Source organism: Entelurus aequoreus, linkage group LG05 (assembly GCF_033978785.1).
Source record: "Entelurus aequoreus isolate RoL-2023_Sb linkage group LG05, RoL_Eaeq_v1.1, whole genome shotgun sequence".
Classification (NCBI taxonomy): Eukaryota; Metazoa; Chordata; class Actinopteri; order Syngnathiformes; family Syngnathidae; genus Entelurus; species Entelurus aequoreus.
In genome coordinates, this window is record NC_084735.1 from 62,694,382 (window position 1) to 62,712,631 (window position 18,250).

General features: G+C 38.5%; 1 protein-coding gene across 3 annotated transcripts in view; it reads left to right on the forward strand.

Moving 5' to 3' along the window:
* LOC133650862 (nuclear factor related to kappa-B-binding protein-like) overlaps positions 1-18,250 on the forward strand; it is a 24,603-nt gene continuing 6,353 nt past the window's right edge. Inside the window, exons 1-20 of one of the 3 annotated variants that reach the window (XM_062048581.1) lie at positions 1-103; positions 443-580; positions 735-755; positions 828-936; positions 1,021-1,148; positions 1,220-1,391; positions 1,513-1,617; positions 1,664-1,752; positions 4,876-4,957; positions 6,561-6,750; positions 6,818-6,929; positions 7,011-7,137; positions 7,251-7,328; positions 7,393-7,469; positions 15,561-15,607; positions 15,679-15,739; positions 15,823-15,997; positions 16,065-16,171; positions 16,242-16,365; positions 18,128-18,207. In XM_062048581.1, coding sequence (XP_061904565.1) covers positions 455-580; positions 735-755; positions 828-936; positions 1,021-1,148; positions 1,220-1,391; positions 1,513-1,617; positions 1,664-1,752; positions 4,876-4,957; positions 6,561-6,750; positions 6,818-6,929; positions 7,011-7,137; positions 7,251-7,328; positions 7,393-7,469; positions 15,561-15,607; positions 15,679-15,739; positions 15,823-15,997; positions 16,065-16,171; positions 16,242-16,365; positions 18,128-18,207 — 2,010 coding nt within the window. In that variant the 5' untranslated portion in view covers positions 1-103; positions 443-454. Of the gene's footprint in view, positions 104-442; positions 581-734; positions 937-1,020; positions 1,149-1,219; positions 1,392-1,512; positions 1,618-1,663; positions 1,753-4,875; positions 4,958-6,560; positions 6,751-6,817; positions 6,930-7,010; positions 7,138-7,250; positions 7,329-7,392; positions 7,470-15,560; positions 15,608-15,678; positions 15,740-15,822; positions 15,998-16,064; positions 16,172-16,241; positions 16,366-18,127; positions 18,208-18,250 lie in introns of all 3 variants that reach the window. The other 2 variants (XM_062048579.1, XM_062048580.1) reach the window with 2 other exon arrangements.

The window sequence follows — 18,250 nt, forward strand, 5'->3', positions numbered from 1 at the left end:
AGCAAACTGAGAGCGTCATTCAGTTACATCCTGTAACAATAGAAGAAGAAAACGGTACGTCTTTAAAACAGCCCCCCGCCCCCTACAGTACCTCAAAACAAAGGTAAGCGCTGACTTAAGAAGGTTTTAACAAGTATAAATCAAGTCACACACTTGTACATATGCAAACGTTCCAACAGCGTACGTTTAATATATTTGATGCGAAATATAAGGCTTTATACAATACATTACGAAGTAGCAGGACATGCTAAGTGACTGTGAGTGCTAACTTTTATGCTACAAACAAGCGCCCTTGTTTGGAAGTAAAAGCACGATGGTTGCTGTTGGGTAACCTTTTAAAAGCTATGCGCATTTGTGATCGTGGCATAGAGTTTGTTTACAACACGGTGTCATTGTGCATTTTTAATTACATTTGATGTGGGTTACTATGGTGTGTCAACAGCAGTGGAGGAGAATGGACGTCCTCACTCACATCCTCACTGACCCTCTTGACCTTAAAGAGGAAGAAAACGGTCAGATCACTGAGGAGTGCATGCTGGGTAACTGCAGGGTCAGCCTCCCGGAGGAACTACTGGAAGACGTGAGTGATGTGCAATTTAACTCTTCATATGTCACAAATGCAGAGGACAAATTTCGCCACATCTAGTGTGTGTGTGACAATCATTGGTACTTTAATCTTTAATCTTAATCAATGGATGTGTTGTTAAAATGTATCTACCAATGTTTCTCATCAGCCGGAAATATTCTTCTCTGTGGTGAGTGGGAGCACATGGACTGAAGTGCTTTCAGAGTCCCAGAAGCAGCACCTCAGTCAGTTTTTGCCCCAGTTTCCTGACAACAACGACACCGAGCAGGAAAGCACTATCAATGACCTGTTCAACAACAGAAACTTTCATTTTGGAAATCCCCTTCATCTCGCACAGAAACTTTTTAGAGGTATTTAACAGTCTGATCAATCAACTCTCTATTCTAAAATATTAGTGATGTTTTTCTATTTGCTCATTATCTAAACAAATCTAGATGGCTACTTCAACCCTGAAGTCGTCAAGTACAGACAGTTGTGTGGCAAGTCTCAGCAAAGACGACGGTTGTACTCTCTCCAGCAATACTACCACCGACTGCTGAAACAAATCCTCGTCTCCCGAAAGGTGTTTGGTTGCAGAATAATAACCACAATCCTACCCATCAGATGGTTGTAATATATGTCTTCATGCTGTAGGAGTTGCTAGATTTTGCAGTTCACAACGGTCTGGACTTTCCGCCGAAAAGGAAGCATCAGACAAGGAGTCACGCTGAAATACGTGAGCAAAAGGTTAAAAGAAGACTGAGACGCATTTTAAAGGAGGTTAAAACGGAGTGCGGCGACAGCAATGCTTCATCTGACGAAGACGGTCAGTCTGTTTTATTAATTTTTTCTTTTAATACCTTTCTGTTACAATACTTTACAAGCTGAGCAGCCTTACTCTACTTACCTACATTGTTACTATTTTAATGCATGTGCTAATATTGTAGATCTATCCCTGTGGACACCGGCTCCACAATCCCCCTCCTCTCCGACACCCAGTGTCTCACTCAGAGTTCTGCCCAGTCTGTCCACCCAAGACATGAAGACTACTGGTAATTTGGCTATTCACCCTCCTGGCATATTTTCTTGAAAAAAAAGTGTTATTTTGTACAGAAAAAATCCAGCTTGGAGAACAGGACTTGAAGGTCATGCTCCAAAACCATCGGGATAAAAGAAAGCGACAACTGGTAAGAAATGTCTAGGAATAAAGTACATTTGGTTAGAGCACAATATTTTTTATGTATCGGTCAATATCGATATGTTTAAAATAAATATCAATATTTTTTGTCATGTTCAGATGTTACATTACTAATAAGTGAGATGAGATGACATCAGAAGGTTATTTTAATTGAATTCTGTATTTTTTGTCAGGGGCTGAACATGTGTACTAAAGTCAGTACTTTTATAGCAGACCTGGGTATTCTGCGGCCCTTTGTACGTCCCTGTCCGGCCCGCGTGAGGCCAATCATAAATTACAAAATAAATTTTAATAAGTATCTATTTCGAGTGTGCAATACAACGGTGCTGCTTTTGTTTTGAAAAGCGTTATTTGTATTACTTCCGTGTGGACGTATGCTCGTGCGCGCAGCGGCAATCACAAATTACAAAATAAATTTAAAAAAACATGTCGTGCGTGCAATACAACTGTGCTGCTTTTATTTAGAAAAGTGTTATTTATGGGCGTATGTCCTGTGAGTGAAGGCGCACAGCGACAAGTGATGCCCGGTTATCCCTGAGACGCTAAAAAAAGAAAAGTTGATGACGAATGGCGTGTTTTCAACAAGACATGGACTGCACAGGTTGCTGTGTTTAAAGAATATAGTGTAACGACCTGAAGTTGATGTTGTGATTTTGAGTTGCGGAAATGAGGAGTGAGGATAGACGTGCGTGTGGAAGGAATGAGATACGTTGAGCTGTGTTAGTATAGGTTGCTCAATAAAAGTTTAAAAAGAGCGTCAGACTTGGTGTGCACTTCTTCTGGACGCTACAATTGGTGTCAGAAGTAAAACTTTGTGCATACTGCCGCTGCTTAATTGTGTGCGCATACTGCGCTGCTTGTGTGCTCAGCCTGCTACGTCATCGGGAGGTACGTGTCACGATGTTTCCTGGCGACTTTGTCAAGATTGAACGGGAGGGAAAGGACATTGAGTGGGGACTTAATGGTGCCGGCAGCACTGCAGATGTCTGTGTGTATCCCGGACGTGAGAAGCTCGTCGCAAAGAGAGAGAGAAAGGGAGGAAGGAGAGAGAGAAAGGGAGGAAGGAGAGAGGCAGCGTCTACAGGTGCAGCGCACTCTGCTTGGCATGGGGGAATTCCGCCCTCAATGAAGACTCCCAGGTTTGATGGCAAGGCGAACTGGGAGGCATTTCATCCCACTTCTGCCACCAATTGTAGCGTCCAGAAGAAGTGCACACCAAGTCTGACGCTCTTTTTAAACTTTTATTGAGCAACCTATACTAACACAGCTCAACTTATCTCGTTCTTTCCACACGCACGTCCATCCTCACTCCTCATTTCCGCAACAGCAACGCTTCCTACTTCTTCGCCAATCACCTTACAGGCGTGCTACATTCACAACAAAGAGGATGCAGGATAAAGTGACAGAAATTTAAATTTTTGCATTGTATTATTCATCAGGCAGTGGTGTAAGAAAGTGTTAAAAATAAAACCATCAAAAGCCATCTGCTTTTGTATAAAGATAAGTTAGGTTGAATGAAAATATTATTATTATTATTATTTATCTTACGGTATATCAAAAATAATTTGAGCAAAATTTAATTGAAAAATTGTCGGTGTGGCCCCCCAGCAGTGCTCGGGTTGCTCATGCGGCCCCCGGTAAAAATTAATTGCCCACCCTTGTTTTATAATCACCGACCAAATTCCCTCAGTTCTACCATACCATACCATACCATACCAACTTTATTTATCGGGTATTGATTCATGTAAAATCAAACGGTGCCATATTTCGATACCTTTATCTACCGGGTATTGATTCACGTAAAATCAAACTGCCATATTTCGATACCTTTATTGCTCAAGATGTCACGCCCAGATGGAGACTAAACACCAACTCAAACAGTCACTCAAGCAGAACTCAGAGCAGACTTAATTAAGCTGCTTCTAGATATTATTGCAGTTTGCATTGCCAACAAAACAAGTATGCTTGACAGAAAACTGATTTTGAATATGATATACCGTATTTTTCGGACTATAAGTCGCAGTTTTTTTCATAGTTTGGACTGGGGTGCGACTTATACTCAGGAGCGACTTATGTGTGAAATTATTAACACATTACCGTAAAATATCAAATAATATTATTTAGCTCATTCACGTAAGAGACCAGACGTTTAAGATTTCATGGGATTTAGCGATTAGGAGTGACAGATTGTTTGGTAAACGTATAGCATGTTCTATATGTTATAGTTATTTGAATGACTCTTACCATAATATGTTACGTTAACATACCAGGCACGTTCTCAGTTGGTTATTTATGCGTCATATAACGTACACTTATTCAGTCTGTTGTTCACTATTCTTTATTTATTTTAAATTGCCTTTCAAATGTCTATTCTTGGTGTTCGGGTTTATCAAATACATTTCCCCAAAAAATGCGACTTATACTCCAGTGCGACTTATATATGTTTTTCCCCTTCTTTATTATGCATTTTGGCCGGTGCGACTTATACTCCGGAGCGACTTATAGTCAGAAAAATACGGTACACACATTGTACTTGTAATATATAGGGATGCTATGATCTGATTCCGATACCAATCATCCATGTGTGAGATCGGCCAATACTAATTAGTGACTGATCAATCGGCATACTTCCTAGTAATGTATCATTATATTGATGCACAGATGATATGTTGGGCAAAACATACCCGAATGCGACGCCATTTCTCCATAAATTGCGAAATAGATGAAAGTTATGCTAAAATAAAAGAACGACCGTCTACTCCACGCTAAAAACAAGACAACATTTATAGTTATACAACGCATAAACTCCCTTCTGAGACGTTTTTGAATTATTATGAACATTTTACGCTTTTTGGTGGATATAATTTGTCCTATCCCCACTATTTTAAGCCGCTACTATCACACACTTCACTCGGCCAAGTCTCATGACAGAGTGAGACCTCTTCTCACCTTGGCTATATATTACCTTCGTGCTGCAGTCGTCTTACATCTAAAGAATGTTGAAAAATGAATACTGTCCAGGAAAAGTTATTTTGCAATATGTATCGCTATCGTTTTATCGGCCAACGCTAGGTGTGGTGATCAGTTACTCACCAATGATTCCTCTCTTTAGGACCATCCTGACTTGATGACCTCAGACATCCATCTCAGTGACATCCTGTCCAGGGCCAATATTGGTCGCAAAGCAGCGTTGCGTGAGTCAATTTATTCCAACACAGTATCGCACAAAAGTGAAAATGTAAGATCCAGCAGTTATAATTTCAAGGTTGTACAGTATACCGGTACTATTAAAGTACCACGGTACTAATGAATTTAAAAATGGTACTATACTGCCATTGAAAAATACAGGTATTTTGTTTTTCACCCGCATGCTGCCGAGCGGCAATGACGTTGCTGAGCCGAGGCACATGTTGAGTGTGTCAGTATGCACACACAGAGTGCATAAAAGCAGAAATAGTGTGAAGAGGAAAAATGGCAACAAAAAAATAAAATCCCTACAATTCTACTTGTTGATAAGGAGGGTACGTGAAGCGCATTATAGAGAGGTATTTGGGTTTCAAAACTAACGATAAAGATGACACTTTAAACACGCCTGCAGTCGTCTGGGGGCGGGCTTGTCGGGGGTTGTCCCTGGGGGCCGGGGGGTACGCAGCAGGACCTGTGGGGGACGGGGGAGAGGTGATCGGCTGGTTCTCAGTGGGTGGTTAGAGTATACACACACTTGTGTGTGTGTATATATATATATATATATATATATACAGTACATATATATATATATATATATATATATATATATATATATATATATATATATATATATATATATATATATATATATATATATATATGTATGTACTGTATATATATATATATATACATGTGTGTCTGTGTATACCTTATCCCCTATATAATATGTGTGTCTGTGTATACCTTATCCCCTATATAATATGTGTGTCTGTGTATACCTTATCCCCTCCTGCTCCGGCCCAGCTGCGCCAAATAATAATCTAAATCCATTTAATAAAGCCAAATACAAATAAGGCAACAAGAGAAGTATTCCACACTTTTTTGTAAAGTAAATATGTACAGCCGATATGGGCATCTACTGTACATCCACAATATGATTGGCCTGAGTAGCTGGACAGGACAAAAAAGAAAAAAAAAAGAGCAGCGCTTCAAGTGCTGCTTTAAAACATGCCTCGCCGAAGGTTGCAATAAAGTATTACAATCTTTGCTTCAAACTTAGGTAAACATTTAAATAAACATCAAGACCTGCACACAGAGTTTAAAGAATGACAGGTAATGTAATTAACTATGTAGATACGTAGACGCGCACACAGCTTTTTGCCAATTACAGTATTAGCGCAGTCAAAACCGCTCACGTAGCGTAAACTAATGCAAGTGAATGGACTGAATTTTGTAACAAATTCCTACAATTTGTGTTTTATCTTTAACAATGTGGTTCTATTCTAATCTAATCCTAGATTCTAGCAGGCTACATGTAATATGGAAAATTGTAAATTGTTCTGTGAGTGCAATAAGAAACATACAGTATATTCAGTGTATCGTAAGATTTTCTGTTCAGATGAAGCCAATAATGAAGTTTTTTTTGGCCACTTTTATTTTGAAAAGTATCAAAAAGTATCAACATACATTTTGGTACCGGTACAAAGTATTGGTATCCAGGCAACCCTACAAGCGACACTGCTATAGAAATTAAACATGGATTTAGAATAGTCAGTTTACAGCTTGTATAGTAATATAACTAAAAATAACTCAACTAAATGTTTTCACCAGCACTCTTTGAGCTGTCTCTACCCAAGAAAAAGATCAAAGAGGAGAGAAGGAAGAAGAAAATTAAGACAGTAAAAGTGGAATTAGAGGACCCTTGTGACACTCTCGCTTCGGAAACCCCGTCAGTTCCCCTGGCAAACATCAACTCCCTGACAGACACTCCATCTACACCACTGGCCAACATCAAGGAGGAGTATGTTTACAAAAAAGCTGATTCTGTTGGACGTCACAATTCTGGGAAGTAACCGCCATTCTTGCAGGATTCTGGAAGAGCCTCAAAGCAGCCCGGTAGTCGTTGAAGAACTTGCTATCAGCTTCTTCAGCTTGTTGGAGACCATCTTGAGGGCGGAGCATCTCACCAGCACTTCAGTGGTACAATCTACGATATATTCTGCTCACATGCATGTTAGTCAGTGAGTTAAACCCCAAGTTTGTGTGTTGATCTGCGCTCAGTTGGAGGAGAAAGTTCAAATGTGGCAGTTGTCGCCTGCCAGTGCGCTCAACGTTTGGTTTTCTTCTGCCTCCTGCTGGTCAGAATTGGTCCTCCATGCGCTGCAGTTTCTTGCAGGCGAGACCAAAGGTGTGTAGACTTGTAGAAACAACCACGCTGAGTTAAAATTAATTATACAACTTGGTGGAAAAATACCTATACAAAATCTAATTTTTTGTTCTCTACTATACTATATTTTTCAGAAGGTGTAATGGCTCTCCCAAGTGGTTTCTTGCCATTTGTGGAATTTGTTGATGAAACACAGCAGTGGAAGTGGATCGGTAAGACGGATTTATAAATTGATGCTGTGATACACGTCCATGATGATAATGGGGCTTTTTTTAGGCCCCACCCACGATACAGAGAAGGACCTCATTGCACTTTGTCAACTCTGGTTGGACTCCAAAGATTTTGTTGTCAAGGTATTTCATAAAAACACATATGGTTGCACAATTAAGACAATCTAAATTATATAAATTTGTCCAACGATAAAGTTTTTAATACTATCATTAAGGGTGTCAAAAAAAAAAAGATTTTCAAATGAATAGTGATTTTTATTTGTAACAATTCTTAATCGATTCAAAAATATCAAAAATCAACTTTAAAAAATATATATTTTTAATCTGTCCTGTCGAGCTGCTCAGGAAAATCATATTGTTGATGTACAAACCCCAAAACCAGTGAAGTTGGCACGTTACATCGTAAATAAAAACAGAATACAATGATTTGCTAATCCTTTTCAACCTATATTCAATCGAATAGACTGCAAAGACAAGATACTTAACGTTCGAACTGGAAAACTTTGTTATTTTTTGCAAATATTAGCTCATTTGGAATTTGATGCCTGCAACATGTTTCAAAAAAGCTGGCACAAGTGGCAAAAAAGATTGAGAAAGTTGAGGAATGCTCATCAAACACTTATTTGGAAAATCCCACAGGTAAACAGGCTCATTGGGAACAGGTGGGTGCCATGATTGGTTATAAAAGCAGCTTCCATGAAATGCTCAGTCATTCACAAAAAGGATGGGGCGAGGGTCACCACTTTGTCAACAAATGCGTGAGCAAATTGTTACACAGTTTAAGAACAACATTTCTCAACGAGCTATTGCAAGGAATTTAGGGATTTCACCATCTACGGTCCGTAATATCATCAAAAGGTTCAGAGAATCTGGAGAAATCACTGCAAGGCCGAATACCAACATTGAATGCCCGTGACCTTCGATCCCTCAGGCGGTATTGCATCAAAAAGCGGTATTGCATCAAAAAGCAACATCAGTGTGTAAAGGATATCACCACATGGGCTCAGGAACACTTCAGAAAACCACTATCAGTAACTACAGTTGGTCGCTACATCTGTAAGTGCAAGTTAAAACACTACTATGCAAAGCGAAAGCCATTTATCAACAACACCCAGAAACGCCGCCTGCTTTGCTTGGTCCGAGCTCATTTAAGATGGACTGATGCAAAGTGGAAAAGTGTTCTGTGGTCTGACGAGTCCACATTTCAAATTGTTTTTGGAAACTGTGGACGTTGTGTCCTCCGGAACATAGAGGAAAAGAACCATCCAGATTGTTCTAGGCGCAAAGTTCAAATGCCAGCCTTTGTGTTGGTATGGGGGTGTATTAGTGCCCAAGGCATGGGTAACTTACACATCTGTGAAGGCGCCATTAATGCTGAAAGCAAGACAATGCCAAGCCATGTGTTACAACAGCGTGGCTTCATAGTAAAAGAGTGCGGGTACTAGACTGGCCTGCCTGTAGTCCAGACCTGTCTCCATTTGAAAATGTGTGGCACATTATGAAGCGTAAAATACGACAACGGAGACACCAGACTGTTGAACAACGTAAGCTGTACATCAAGCAAGAATGGGAAAGAATTTCACCTGAAAAGCTTAAAAAATTGGTCGTCTCAGTTCCCAAACGTTTACTGAGTGTTGTTAAAGGAAAGGCCATGTAACACAGTGGTAAAAATGCCCTTGTGCCAACTTTTTTGCAATGTGTTGCTGCCATTAAATTCTAAGTTAAGGATTATTTGCAGAAAAAAAATCAGGTTTCTCAGTTCAAACATTAAATATCTTGTCTTTACAGTATCTTCAATTGAATATAAGTTGAAAAACATTTGCAAATCATTGTCGTCTGTTTTTATTTACAATTTACACAACGTGCCAACTTCACTGGTTTTACTTTAGAAAAGAGAAGTGTGGGATACTTCTCTCGTTGCCTTATTTGTATTTGACTTTATTAAATGTTTGGGTATAATTTTATTAAACAAAACAAGTTTTCTTTTAAGTAATATAGAAATGTATTACAGCTGTCTATTTTATGGAGGAATGTAGTGAACCATAGAACTGCCGCTCAATATTATTAAAAAATATGGATTTTGAATCGAATCGTTACCCATAAGAATTGGATCAAATCTAATTTTTGTGGTGCCCAAAGATTCACATATTGTGATAATGCATATTAATGACACATTCTAGCTCAGTCCTGCAAATTTGACAGCGACAAACGAACGGATACGTCCTCTACGCAATATGTAGCATTCTTGCTTACAGCGAATGTCTCCACAGGGCAAAACCCCTTCTAAGGCTACGTTCACACTGCAGGGTCGGATGTCCAATTCGGTTTTGTAGTCAAATTTGATCTTTTTACGTGGCCGTTCATATTACAATAAAATAGTGAACATTTTCTGAAGCGAATTATTGCGCGTAGGAGATTTAGAAGAAATTTAGAAGAAAGAGGGCAAGTATTTTGGCTCTGGCAGTTGTACGGGATATTTTGCTTTGATGTCTCAAGTGCGTGTCTGTGGGTGAGCAGTTGTAGACAGGAGTGGTGGAACTTTCATTTGAGTTCCTAAAACATATTATTTTCACCCGATTTCTGCGCCGTTGTCAACTGTTTATTTTGTAACCGCCTAATTTGGCTAAAAATTATGGCGCTTATCCCTTTTTGATGATGTTCTGGTCGGATGAATGGGACCTCAGCGCGGGAGGGTTCACATTGAAGACGCATCGCATATATATCCGATTTATTTCCATGTACAAAAGATGCCTGGGTCATATATGAAAAATTTGGAATTGTACTGTTCTCACTGAACTAAAAAAATCAGATACAGGTCACATATGTTCCAAAAATATGGAATTGACCTGCATTATGAATGACTCATTAGTCAGCAATCCTCTGTATCGGCAAAAGTATCAAGTATCATCGCTGGAGGACGAGGAATAGCTAAACATGCTGCACTACACACCGTAGGAAGATATGCTAACTGCTAAGATAGAGATCTTGAAAGTAAACAGGTAGGCGGTCAATATGAATATCGACAGTAATGATACCAAGTGTCAGGAATATAGTATCAGTATACTACAGCGGTAAAAGCGAAACTTTTTACGATCAAAAATATTTTATTTTTTACAAACTCAGGAAATAAGTCCCTCAACACAGGAGGGGTTTAAAGGAGAACTGCACTTTTTTTTGTTTGCCTCTTGTTCACAATCATTAATAAAACATATTTCTTAATGCATTCTAACTTGTAAAATGTATTACATTTATGTATTACATTTATTTAAAATGTAAATTAAAGTGCGCTTACAGCGGAGCCAATCGGCGGTCCTGTATTTCGACCATAAAATCCAATAAATAACCATTCAAAAACCGCCAACAATACTCCATTTACATTATGTGACTTGAATATTAACCAACCATCATTTACATCATCACACATAGACAATACATGCTCTTGTTCACATGTCTTCATTTGTAAAAAACAAACAAAAAAAAACAACATAATTTCAACAAACACACCTCACAACAAAATGCTCTCATGCATGAATTAATATATATTAAAGGCCTACTGAAATGAAATGTTTTTATTTAAACGGGAATAGTAGATCCATTCTATGTGTCATACTTGATCATTTTGCGATATTGCCATATTTTTGCTGAAAGGATTTAGTATAGAACAACGTCGATAAAGTTCGCAACTTTTGGTCTCTGATAAAAAAAAACCTTGCCCCTACCGGAAGTAGCGTGACGTTGTCAGTTGTTCACTCCCTCATATTTTCCAAGTGTTTTCAATGCAGCAAGAGCTATTCGGACCATTACCCCATTAATTTGAGCGAGGATGAAAGATTCGTGGACGAGGAACGTTAGAGTGACGGACTAGAATGCAGTGAAATACATATTTTTTTTTGCTCTGACCGTAACTTAGGTACAAGCTGGCTCATTGGATTCCACACTTTCTCCTTTTTCTATTGTGGATCACGGATTTGTATTTTAAACCACCTCGGATACTATATCCTCTTGAAAATGAGAGTCGAGAACGCGAAATGGACATTCAGTGCCTTTTATCTCCACGACAATACATCGGCGAAACGCTTTAGCTACGAGCTAACGTGATAGCATCGTGCTTTAACTGCATATAGAAACGAAAAAAAATAAACCCCTGACTGGAAGGATAGACAGAAAATCAACAATACTATTAAACCGTGGACATGTAAATACACGGTTAATGCTTTCCAGGCTGGCGAAGGTTAACAATGCTGTGCTAACGACGCCATTGAAGCTAACTTAGCAACCGGACCGCACAGAGCTATGCTAAAAACATTAGCTCTCCACCTACGCCAGCCAGCCTTCATCTGCTCATCAACACCCGTGCTCACCTGCGTTCCAGCGATCGGCGGAAGGACGAAGGACTTCACCCGATGCGTTTGGCGGCCCGGAGACGTAGGAAGTCAAGGTGAGGTCGCCGGCTAGCGCGTCTGCTCTCCAACAAAGTCCTCCTGGTTGTGTTGCTGTAGTCCGCTGCTAATACACCGATCCCACCTACAACTGTCTTCTTTGCATCCTTCATTGTTCATTAAACAAATTGCAAAAGATGTCCAGAATACTGTGGAATTATGAAATGAAAACAGAGCTTTTTGTATATGATTCTACGGGGTACCATAACTTCCGTTTAACTGACTACGTCACACGCATACGTCATCATACCGCGACGTTTCAGCCGGATATTTCCCGGGAAATTTTAAATGTCACTTTATAAGTTAACCCGGCCGTATTGGCATGTGTTGCAATGTTAAGATTTCATCATTGATATATAAACTATCAGACTGCGTGGTCGGTAGTAGTGGGTTTCAGTAGGCCTTTAAGTTGACATGTGGGTCAAACATAGTGCCCACCTCAGTGACCGTGTGAGCAGCTTCGATTGCTCCAAACCACTTTTTAAGTTCCACTTAGAATGAAGAATGATGTTTGACTTTTCAGGTTTGTTGTGAGGTCGTTCCATTCCTTTATCACTTTGAATGAAAAGGTTGATCATGCAAAAGAGGTTTTACTGGTACATATGGGTATGTTACACTGCCCTCTGATGGAGGCTCGTGTGTTTCTTGTAGTCGCAGTTGGTGCAGTGTTGTTTAGGATTCTATGGGCCATTCGTATTGATGCTAATCTTTGAATGTTGTTAAAATTTAACAGTCTATATTTTTAAGTACTAAACAGTGATGGTGTTGTGGTTTTCGGTCAAGGATTTTTAGCGATTGTTTGTGCAAGGTTTAGCGGCGCCGTGATCACTACCGTGTGAGCCTATGTTTACATCATCATCATGGAGTAGTCTGCGGATTTCTCACTTCCTTGGTTTCTGGAAGTTGACAATAGATCATAGATCATGCCCCTTACATGGACAGAAGAAGTCTGTGGACGTATTCCAACAAGTTAGTACACTTTGACTGCCGTTTAGAACCCAAAAAGGGCGAGAACGACACGAAAAGACGCTTGGTCCCCTTTTCCTAATACCCCCAGCATAACCCCTCCTAATGACAGCAGACATCGTACAATAAGTGATTTTTAATTTTGTTTGTTGGCTCTCGTGGAGTCTGTAGTGAGTAATAATCAGTGATGAAGACAAAAAAAAAGCAAAAGTTGTGATGTATTTTTAAAATGAATGCGCCGTGTATGCTCAAAATAATCAAAATACGTAAATATTAAACATTATTATAAATTTACTTCAATGGAGGTGTTTGGTTATTTTTAAGGGCTTTGAAGGCGGAACTGCACAGCTCCCATAAGATCCATTGTAACCAACCTTTAATATTTAGAATGCAAAAAAAAAAAAAAACCGTCTCTTATAATGATTGTGAACGATAGGCAACATTCCAAAAAAAGTGCAATTCCCCTTTAAGTACATCCGGGCACTTCTGGGTTTCAGGCTATGGTTGAGAGCCCCATTAGGCTACTGTTTATTTACCTAAATCAGTGCAGATTTGGGCGTATTTTGAAAGGTTTAGAGCAGTGGTTCTTAACCTTGTTGGAGGTACCGAACCCCACCAGTTTCATATGCGCATTCACCGAACCCTTCTTTAGTGAAAAACAAAATTTTATTTTTTTTCAAATTCAAGACAAATTTATATCTTTTTGGTAACACTTTAGTATGGGGAACATATTCTAAGTAACAAATACTTAATTTACAGTTATTTGGTTAGGGTTATAATAAGGCCATGCCGAATAAGGCATTACTAAGTACTTAATTATGACTAGTTAAGAGCCAATATGTTACTAATTTGCATGTTAATAAGCAACTAATTAATGGTGAATATGTTCCCCATACTAAAGTGTTACCATGTTTTTTACTGGTGCATAAAATGAACCGTGCATGAACATCACCTTGATCAAACAACAAAACCAACACAGTGCATAAACTCACAACAAATTACACACTTGCAAACCAGTCAGCTGTTGCCGTATCCATAATACGCCGATAGGGAGAAGTTTGTATTTACACGATGAGTCGGGTGTGCCTCAGGGGTTCCGTCGAACCCCTGAGGCCGACTCACCGAAACCCTAGGGTTCGATCGAACCCAGGTTAAGAACCGCTGGTTTAGAGGCAAATATAAAAGCGATCATGAAGGAAATATTTAAAATGGGATGGATTGGATTTTTACACTCTCAAGAATTTTTATTTTTTTAAAGATTTAAACCATGTATCATCACCGAGGGATTACTGCTCTCTACGACCTCACTTCATTTGACACTCAAGTTATTTAGAGAAGAAAAGATTGGAGGCACATCATGTCTTTACATCTGGAAGGGTCCACAAATGAATCAGTAAAAGAAAAAAATTCACTTATTCGTGCACTGCTAAGTAACGTATTTGATTGACATAACGAGTGCCGTGCTGCTAAGATTGTGAAGCTAATGAGAGAAAGGATAAGTTTGCTTGCAGTTGATTTCCTGCTACAAATCTCAGACAATTCATGTCTGCAGTTTTTATGGTGTAAAGTTAATATTTTGTCTCCTTATTTAGCTATTAATGTCTCTGTTATCTAGCGATGTCAAGATACAGTATATGCTGTTGAGCCTACGATAGATTTATTCATCTAGTTTATTAATACTATTAAGGATATGTTCTTGATGCTAACGAATAACACCAAAGATGCTGTAATGTGGTCAACGTGTTGAATAAAGCACTTGGCTTTCCTGCGCAACAACTTAAGCTTTTAGTTTCTGTTATGAAAATCGAGAAAGAAAATACGGTGGATCGGACCAACAATTACAATAATTATGATTAAGACTTAACATGACGATAGTTTTTTTGCACAACCAGTTCTTAGTTATATTTAGGCATAGCAACCACAAAAGAACACAATGTGATCTTTTGTCCTTTCTTTACATGTAATTCTGTTCTCAAACACTACTAATGTAGTAGAGAATAAATGAATAAACTCGAACACAGAAAGTTTCTCAAATAAATCACATGTTTAAACAAACATTTTACAAAGTGATTGCTGCAGACACCAGCATGGTCCAGTTTTATTCCAAAACATCATGAAAGTGATATTTTTAAGAGCTATTTCCTTCAACAAACTTTTTTTCCCTGACTTTATTACCTTTATGAACCACTTCTTTCGCTTCTCTTTATTTGAATGACTGGAACACCCAAGAACAGAACAGCAATACAGCATTTTCTGCTTAAACTCTACACTCACTCTCACTTGTTTTAATGCTACGTTCAAATTGTTTGACCATCGTGTGAATTAAGCTGCGAAGAAGTAAACGGATATGACGTCAAATGCAACCCAGCTATAGTAGGAAATAATTAAAAAAATGTATATTGTTACACCGCCATCCTGTGCTTTTGTTTGATTATAATTGTGATCAAAAGTCATTCAACGATTTTCAAAATGTATAGCCAATACTGGTCCTTTAACTACTCGGTTACAGAAGAATACATATTACGTAAGGGTAGATAAAAACATGTTGCAACAGTAAAATAGCAAGTAGATTAATAACAGTTTTAACATGATACAACTGGAAATGACGCAATGTTACTGCATATGTCAATTTAATAATAATTAGGAGCCTGTGTAACCCGTTTTGAAATGGTTCTATGATCATTTACATACCAAATAATATATTGTGATGGCCATATCGCTCATCCTTACATACAGAGATGATAATACATGTACAATAACTGTTGTTGCATGTTATTGTTTTTTTAAACGGCATCTTTTCCGCCCACAGACAGAAAGTGAAGAACCCTTTGAGATGACACCCCCAATGCCACGAGTGTAAGTCTCAATCTATGTAAATGCGAAATATTGCAAAAAATATATTAAGAGCGTACATATTTTATCAACAGGTCTACTGATTATGTGGTGAGACCCAGCACAGGAGATGAGAGACAGCTGTTCCAAATTCAGGTAGCTTTTGCTATTTAATGTGCCTTGTATTTTTGGTGTTTGTTTACAAACAAGCTAACATTTCTTTGATTTGTGTTGATTAGGAGCAGCAGAGATACAATCAACCCCACAAAGCTTTCACGTTTCGGATGCATGGCTTCGAATCAGTGGTGGGTCCTGTTAAGGGAGTGTTCGATAAGGAGATGTCGCTCAACAAAGCCCGGGAGCACACTCTGCTCCGCTCAAACCGCCCGCCTTATGTCACCATCCTCTCTCTAGGTCAGAGATTTTCTATGTTATGGCTTCAAGAGTGCGTTTCAAGCAACCCTCTTTTCCCGTTTTGTAGTGCGGGACGCAGCAGCCCGGCTACCCAATGGAGAAGGAACTCGTGCAGAGATCTGTGAACTGCTCAAGGACTCGCAGTTTCTTGCCCCTGACGTCACAAGTGCACAGGTCAGAAAGGCGTACCACTTTGTCTTTTCATGACATCGGCGATAAACAGGCTTTTTCTTATGCCATGAAGGTGAACACAGTTGTCAGCGGGGCGTTGGATAGATTACACTATGAGAAAGATCCCTGTGTCAAGTACGACATCGGACGCAAACTGTGGATCTATCTTCATCGCAGTCGCAGTCAAGAAGAGTTTGGTACGCGACAAAACACACACTTTATTTAAAAAATAAGGATTCTCCTTACTAATTTAAGCTAGAGACGGGATTTATGACTTTTTAAAGGGAGTCAGATCTTGAGGAGCCGTTCAAAAAACAAGCTTGTTTTGGTTCTTCTTTCATTTTTTTATTAGTCAATGAAACAATGACTGGTAGTAGTATTAAGATAAGATGTAGTTTATAATTATTTAAATTCATACTAATATTGATTAATTTCTGGTAATTATTCTGAAATCCTAGTGATACACTTATTTATTTTCAATCCATCCATCCATCCATTTTCTACCGCTTGTCCCTTTCAGGGTCGCGGGGGGTGCTGGAGTTTATCTCAGATGCAATTGGGCAGACGGCGTCATTTATTTTAATTTACAAAAATCACACAGACTGTTAATCCATCTAATAAAAGAAATTAGAGCAACTCCAACCCAATCCCATCTTAAAATACTTAGGATAGACTTTTACGTTGCAATTGAGCAGATATATGATTACAATATTATTAAATACAATACTAAAAAAACATAAACAAAACATTTATAATGGTAATGGTATCAAAAATAGTGATTTAAAAACTATACAACAACAAAAAAATTTAAACAATATTTATCATTATTATTAGTACTTATTTCCATCACCGTCAGAGCCAATAATAAAAGAACAGTCACAGTGACTTACACTTGCATTGCATCTCATAAACGTGACAACCAAACTGTGGCCGTTATTCACCGCAAGAAAGAAAGATTACTATATACTATACTACTCTACTAAAACAAATATAATGGATGCCATATTTTGCCATATGACTCATTAACCTAATGTAGTTTTTCTACCGATATCATCTCCATAACTTGTGTATAGTAGTCGATATTAGTTGGATTATCTATAAATTTTTTTCCAGTATTATTGTTTTTGTTATGATGCATATTGACTATATATAGTTGTGTTTTCAATGTAAACACTCAATAAGGTGGTACCATATCCCCATGCTTTGACAGTTACATCACTATTTTGAATTTTCTAAATAAAAAAAACAACAACTTAATAGCACAAAAACATTGTAACATTACATAAAAAATACACATAAGTAAGAAAAAAAATATGTAAAAAGTATAAATAAAACAAGATTAAAAATCTGGACATTATACAAAATTGTACTATCCTACCTGGTGTGTGTACACCTAAATTACTTTACATATCCACGTTGGAACAATGAACCAGAAAAGTGAATCCAAATGCTGCTGCATTTCCTTTGACTGACTCAATGGCACACATGCAGCGTGGGAATTTGTTGGCGCTGAATCGGCATGTGCAGACAAAAAAATATCTTCTAAACGAACGGCTCGCAACTGCAAATCAATTGTCATCATTCAATTAATAGAGATGTAGAAAAAGACTTGATTCGTTCACGAACACCACAGCTCTACTTGATGCTATGAGAGACGTATTATTAGCTACTGAGACCTTGTGAAGTTAAAACAAATAGATTAGGAGGTTGTCTACAGCCAAAGCTGTCAATGCCAATGTTTGACAATGGTGCTAACTAGAGACTACAGTTATTTGCAATTGTAGACGATAAGGGGAGACTGTGTACTTGAATAGACGCATTAATTGGAGCTTTTACTCAGTGGCGGATCTCACTATGACACCACTGCAAACCATATCATACAAAACGACATAATTAAGTCACCGTAGATGTTGCAATAATTTGTTTGCGCTGTTAATGGTTGTCTTCTAACCTACCCAGAGAGGATCCACCAAGCTCAAGCTGCTGCTGCAAAAGCAAGAAAGGCTCTGCAGCAGAAGCCTAAACCTGCATCTAAGCCCGTGAGACAACTAGCCTCTCATTTATTAATTTTCCTACTTGGAA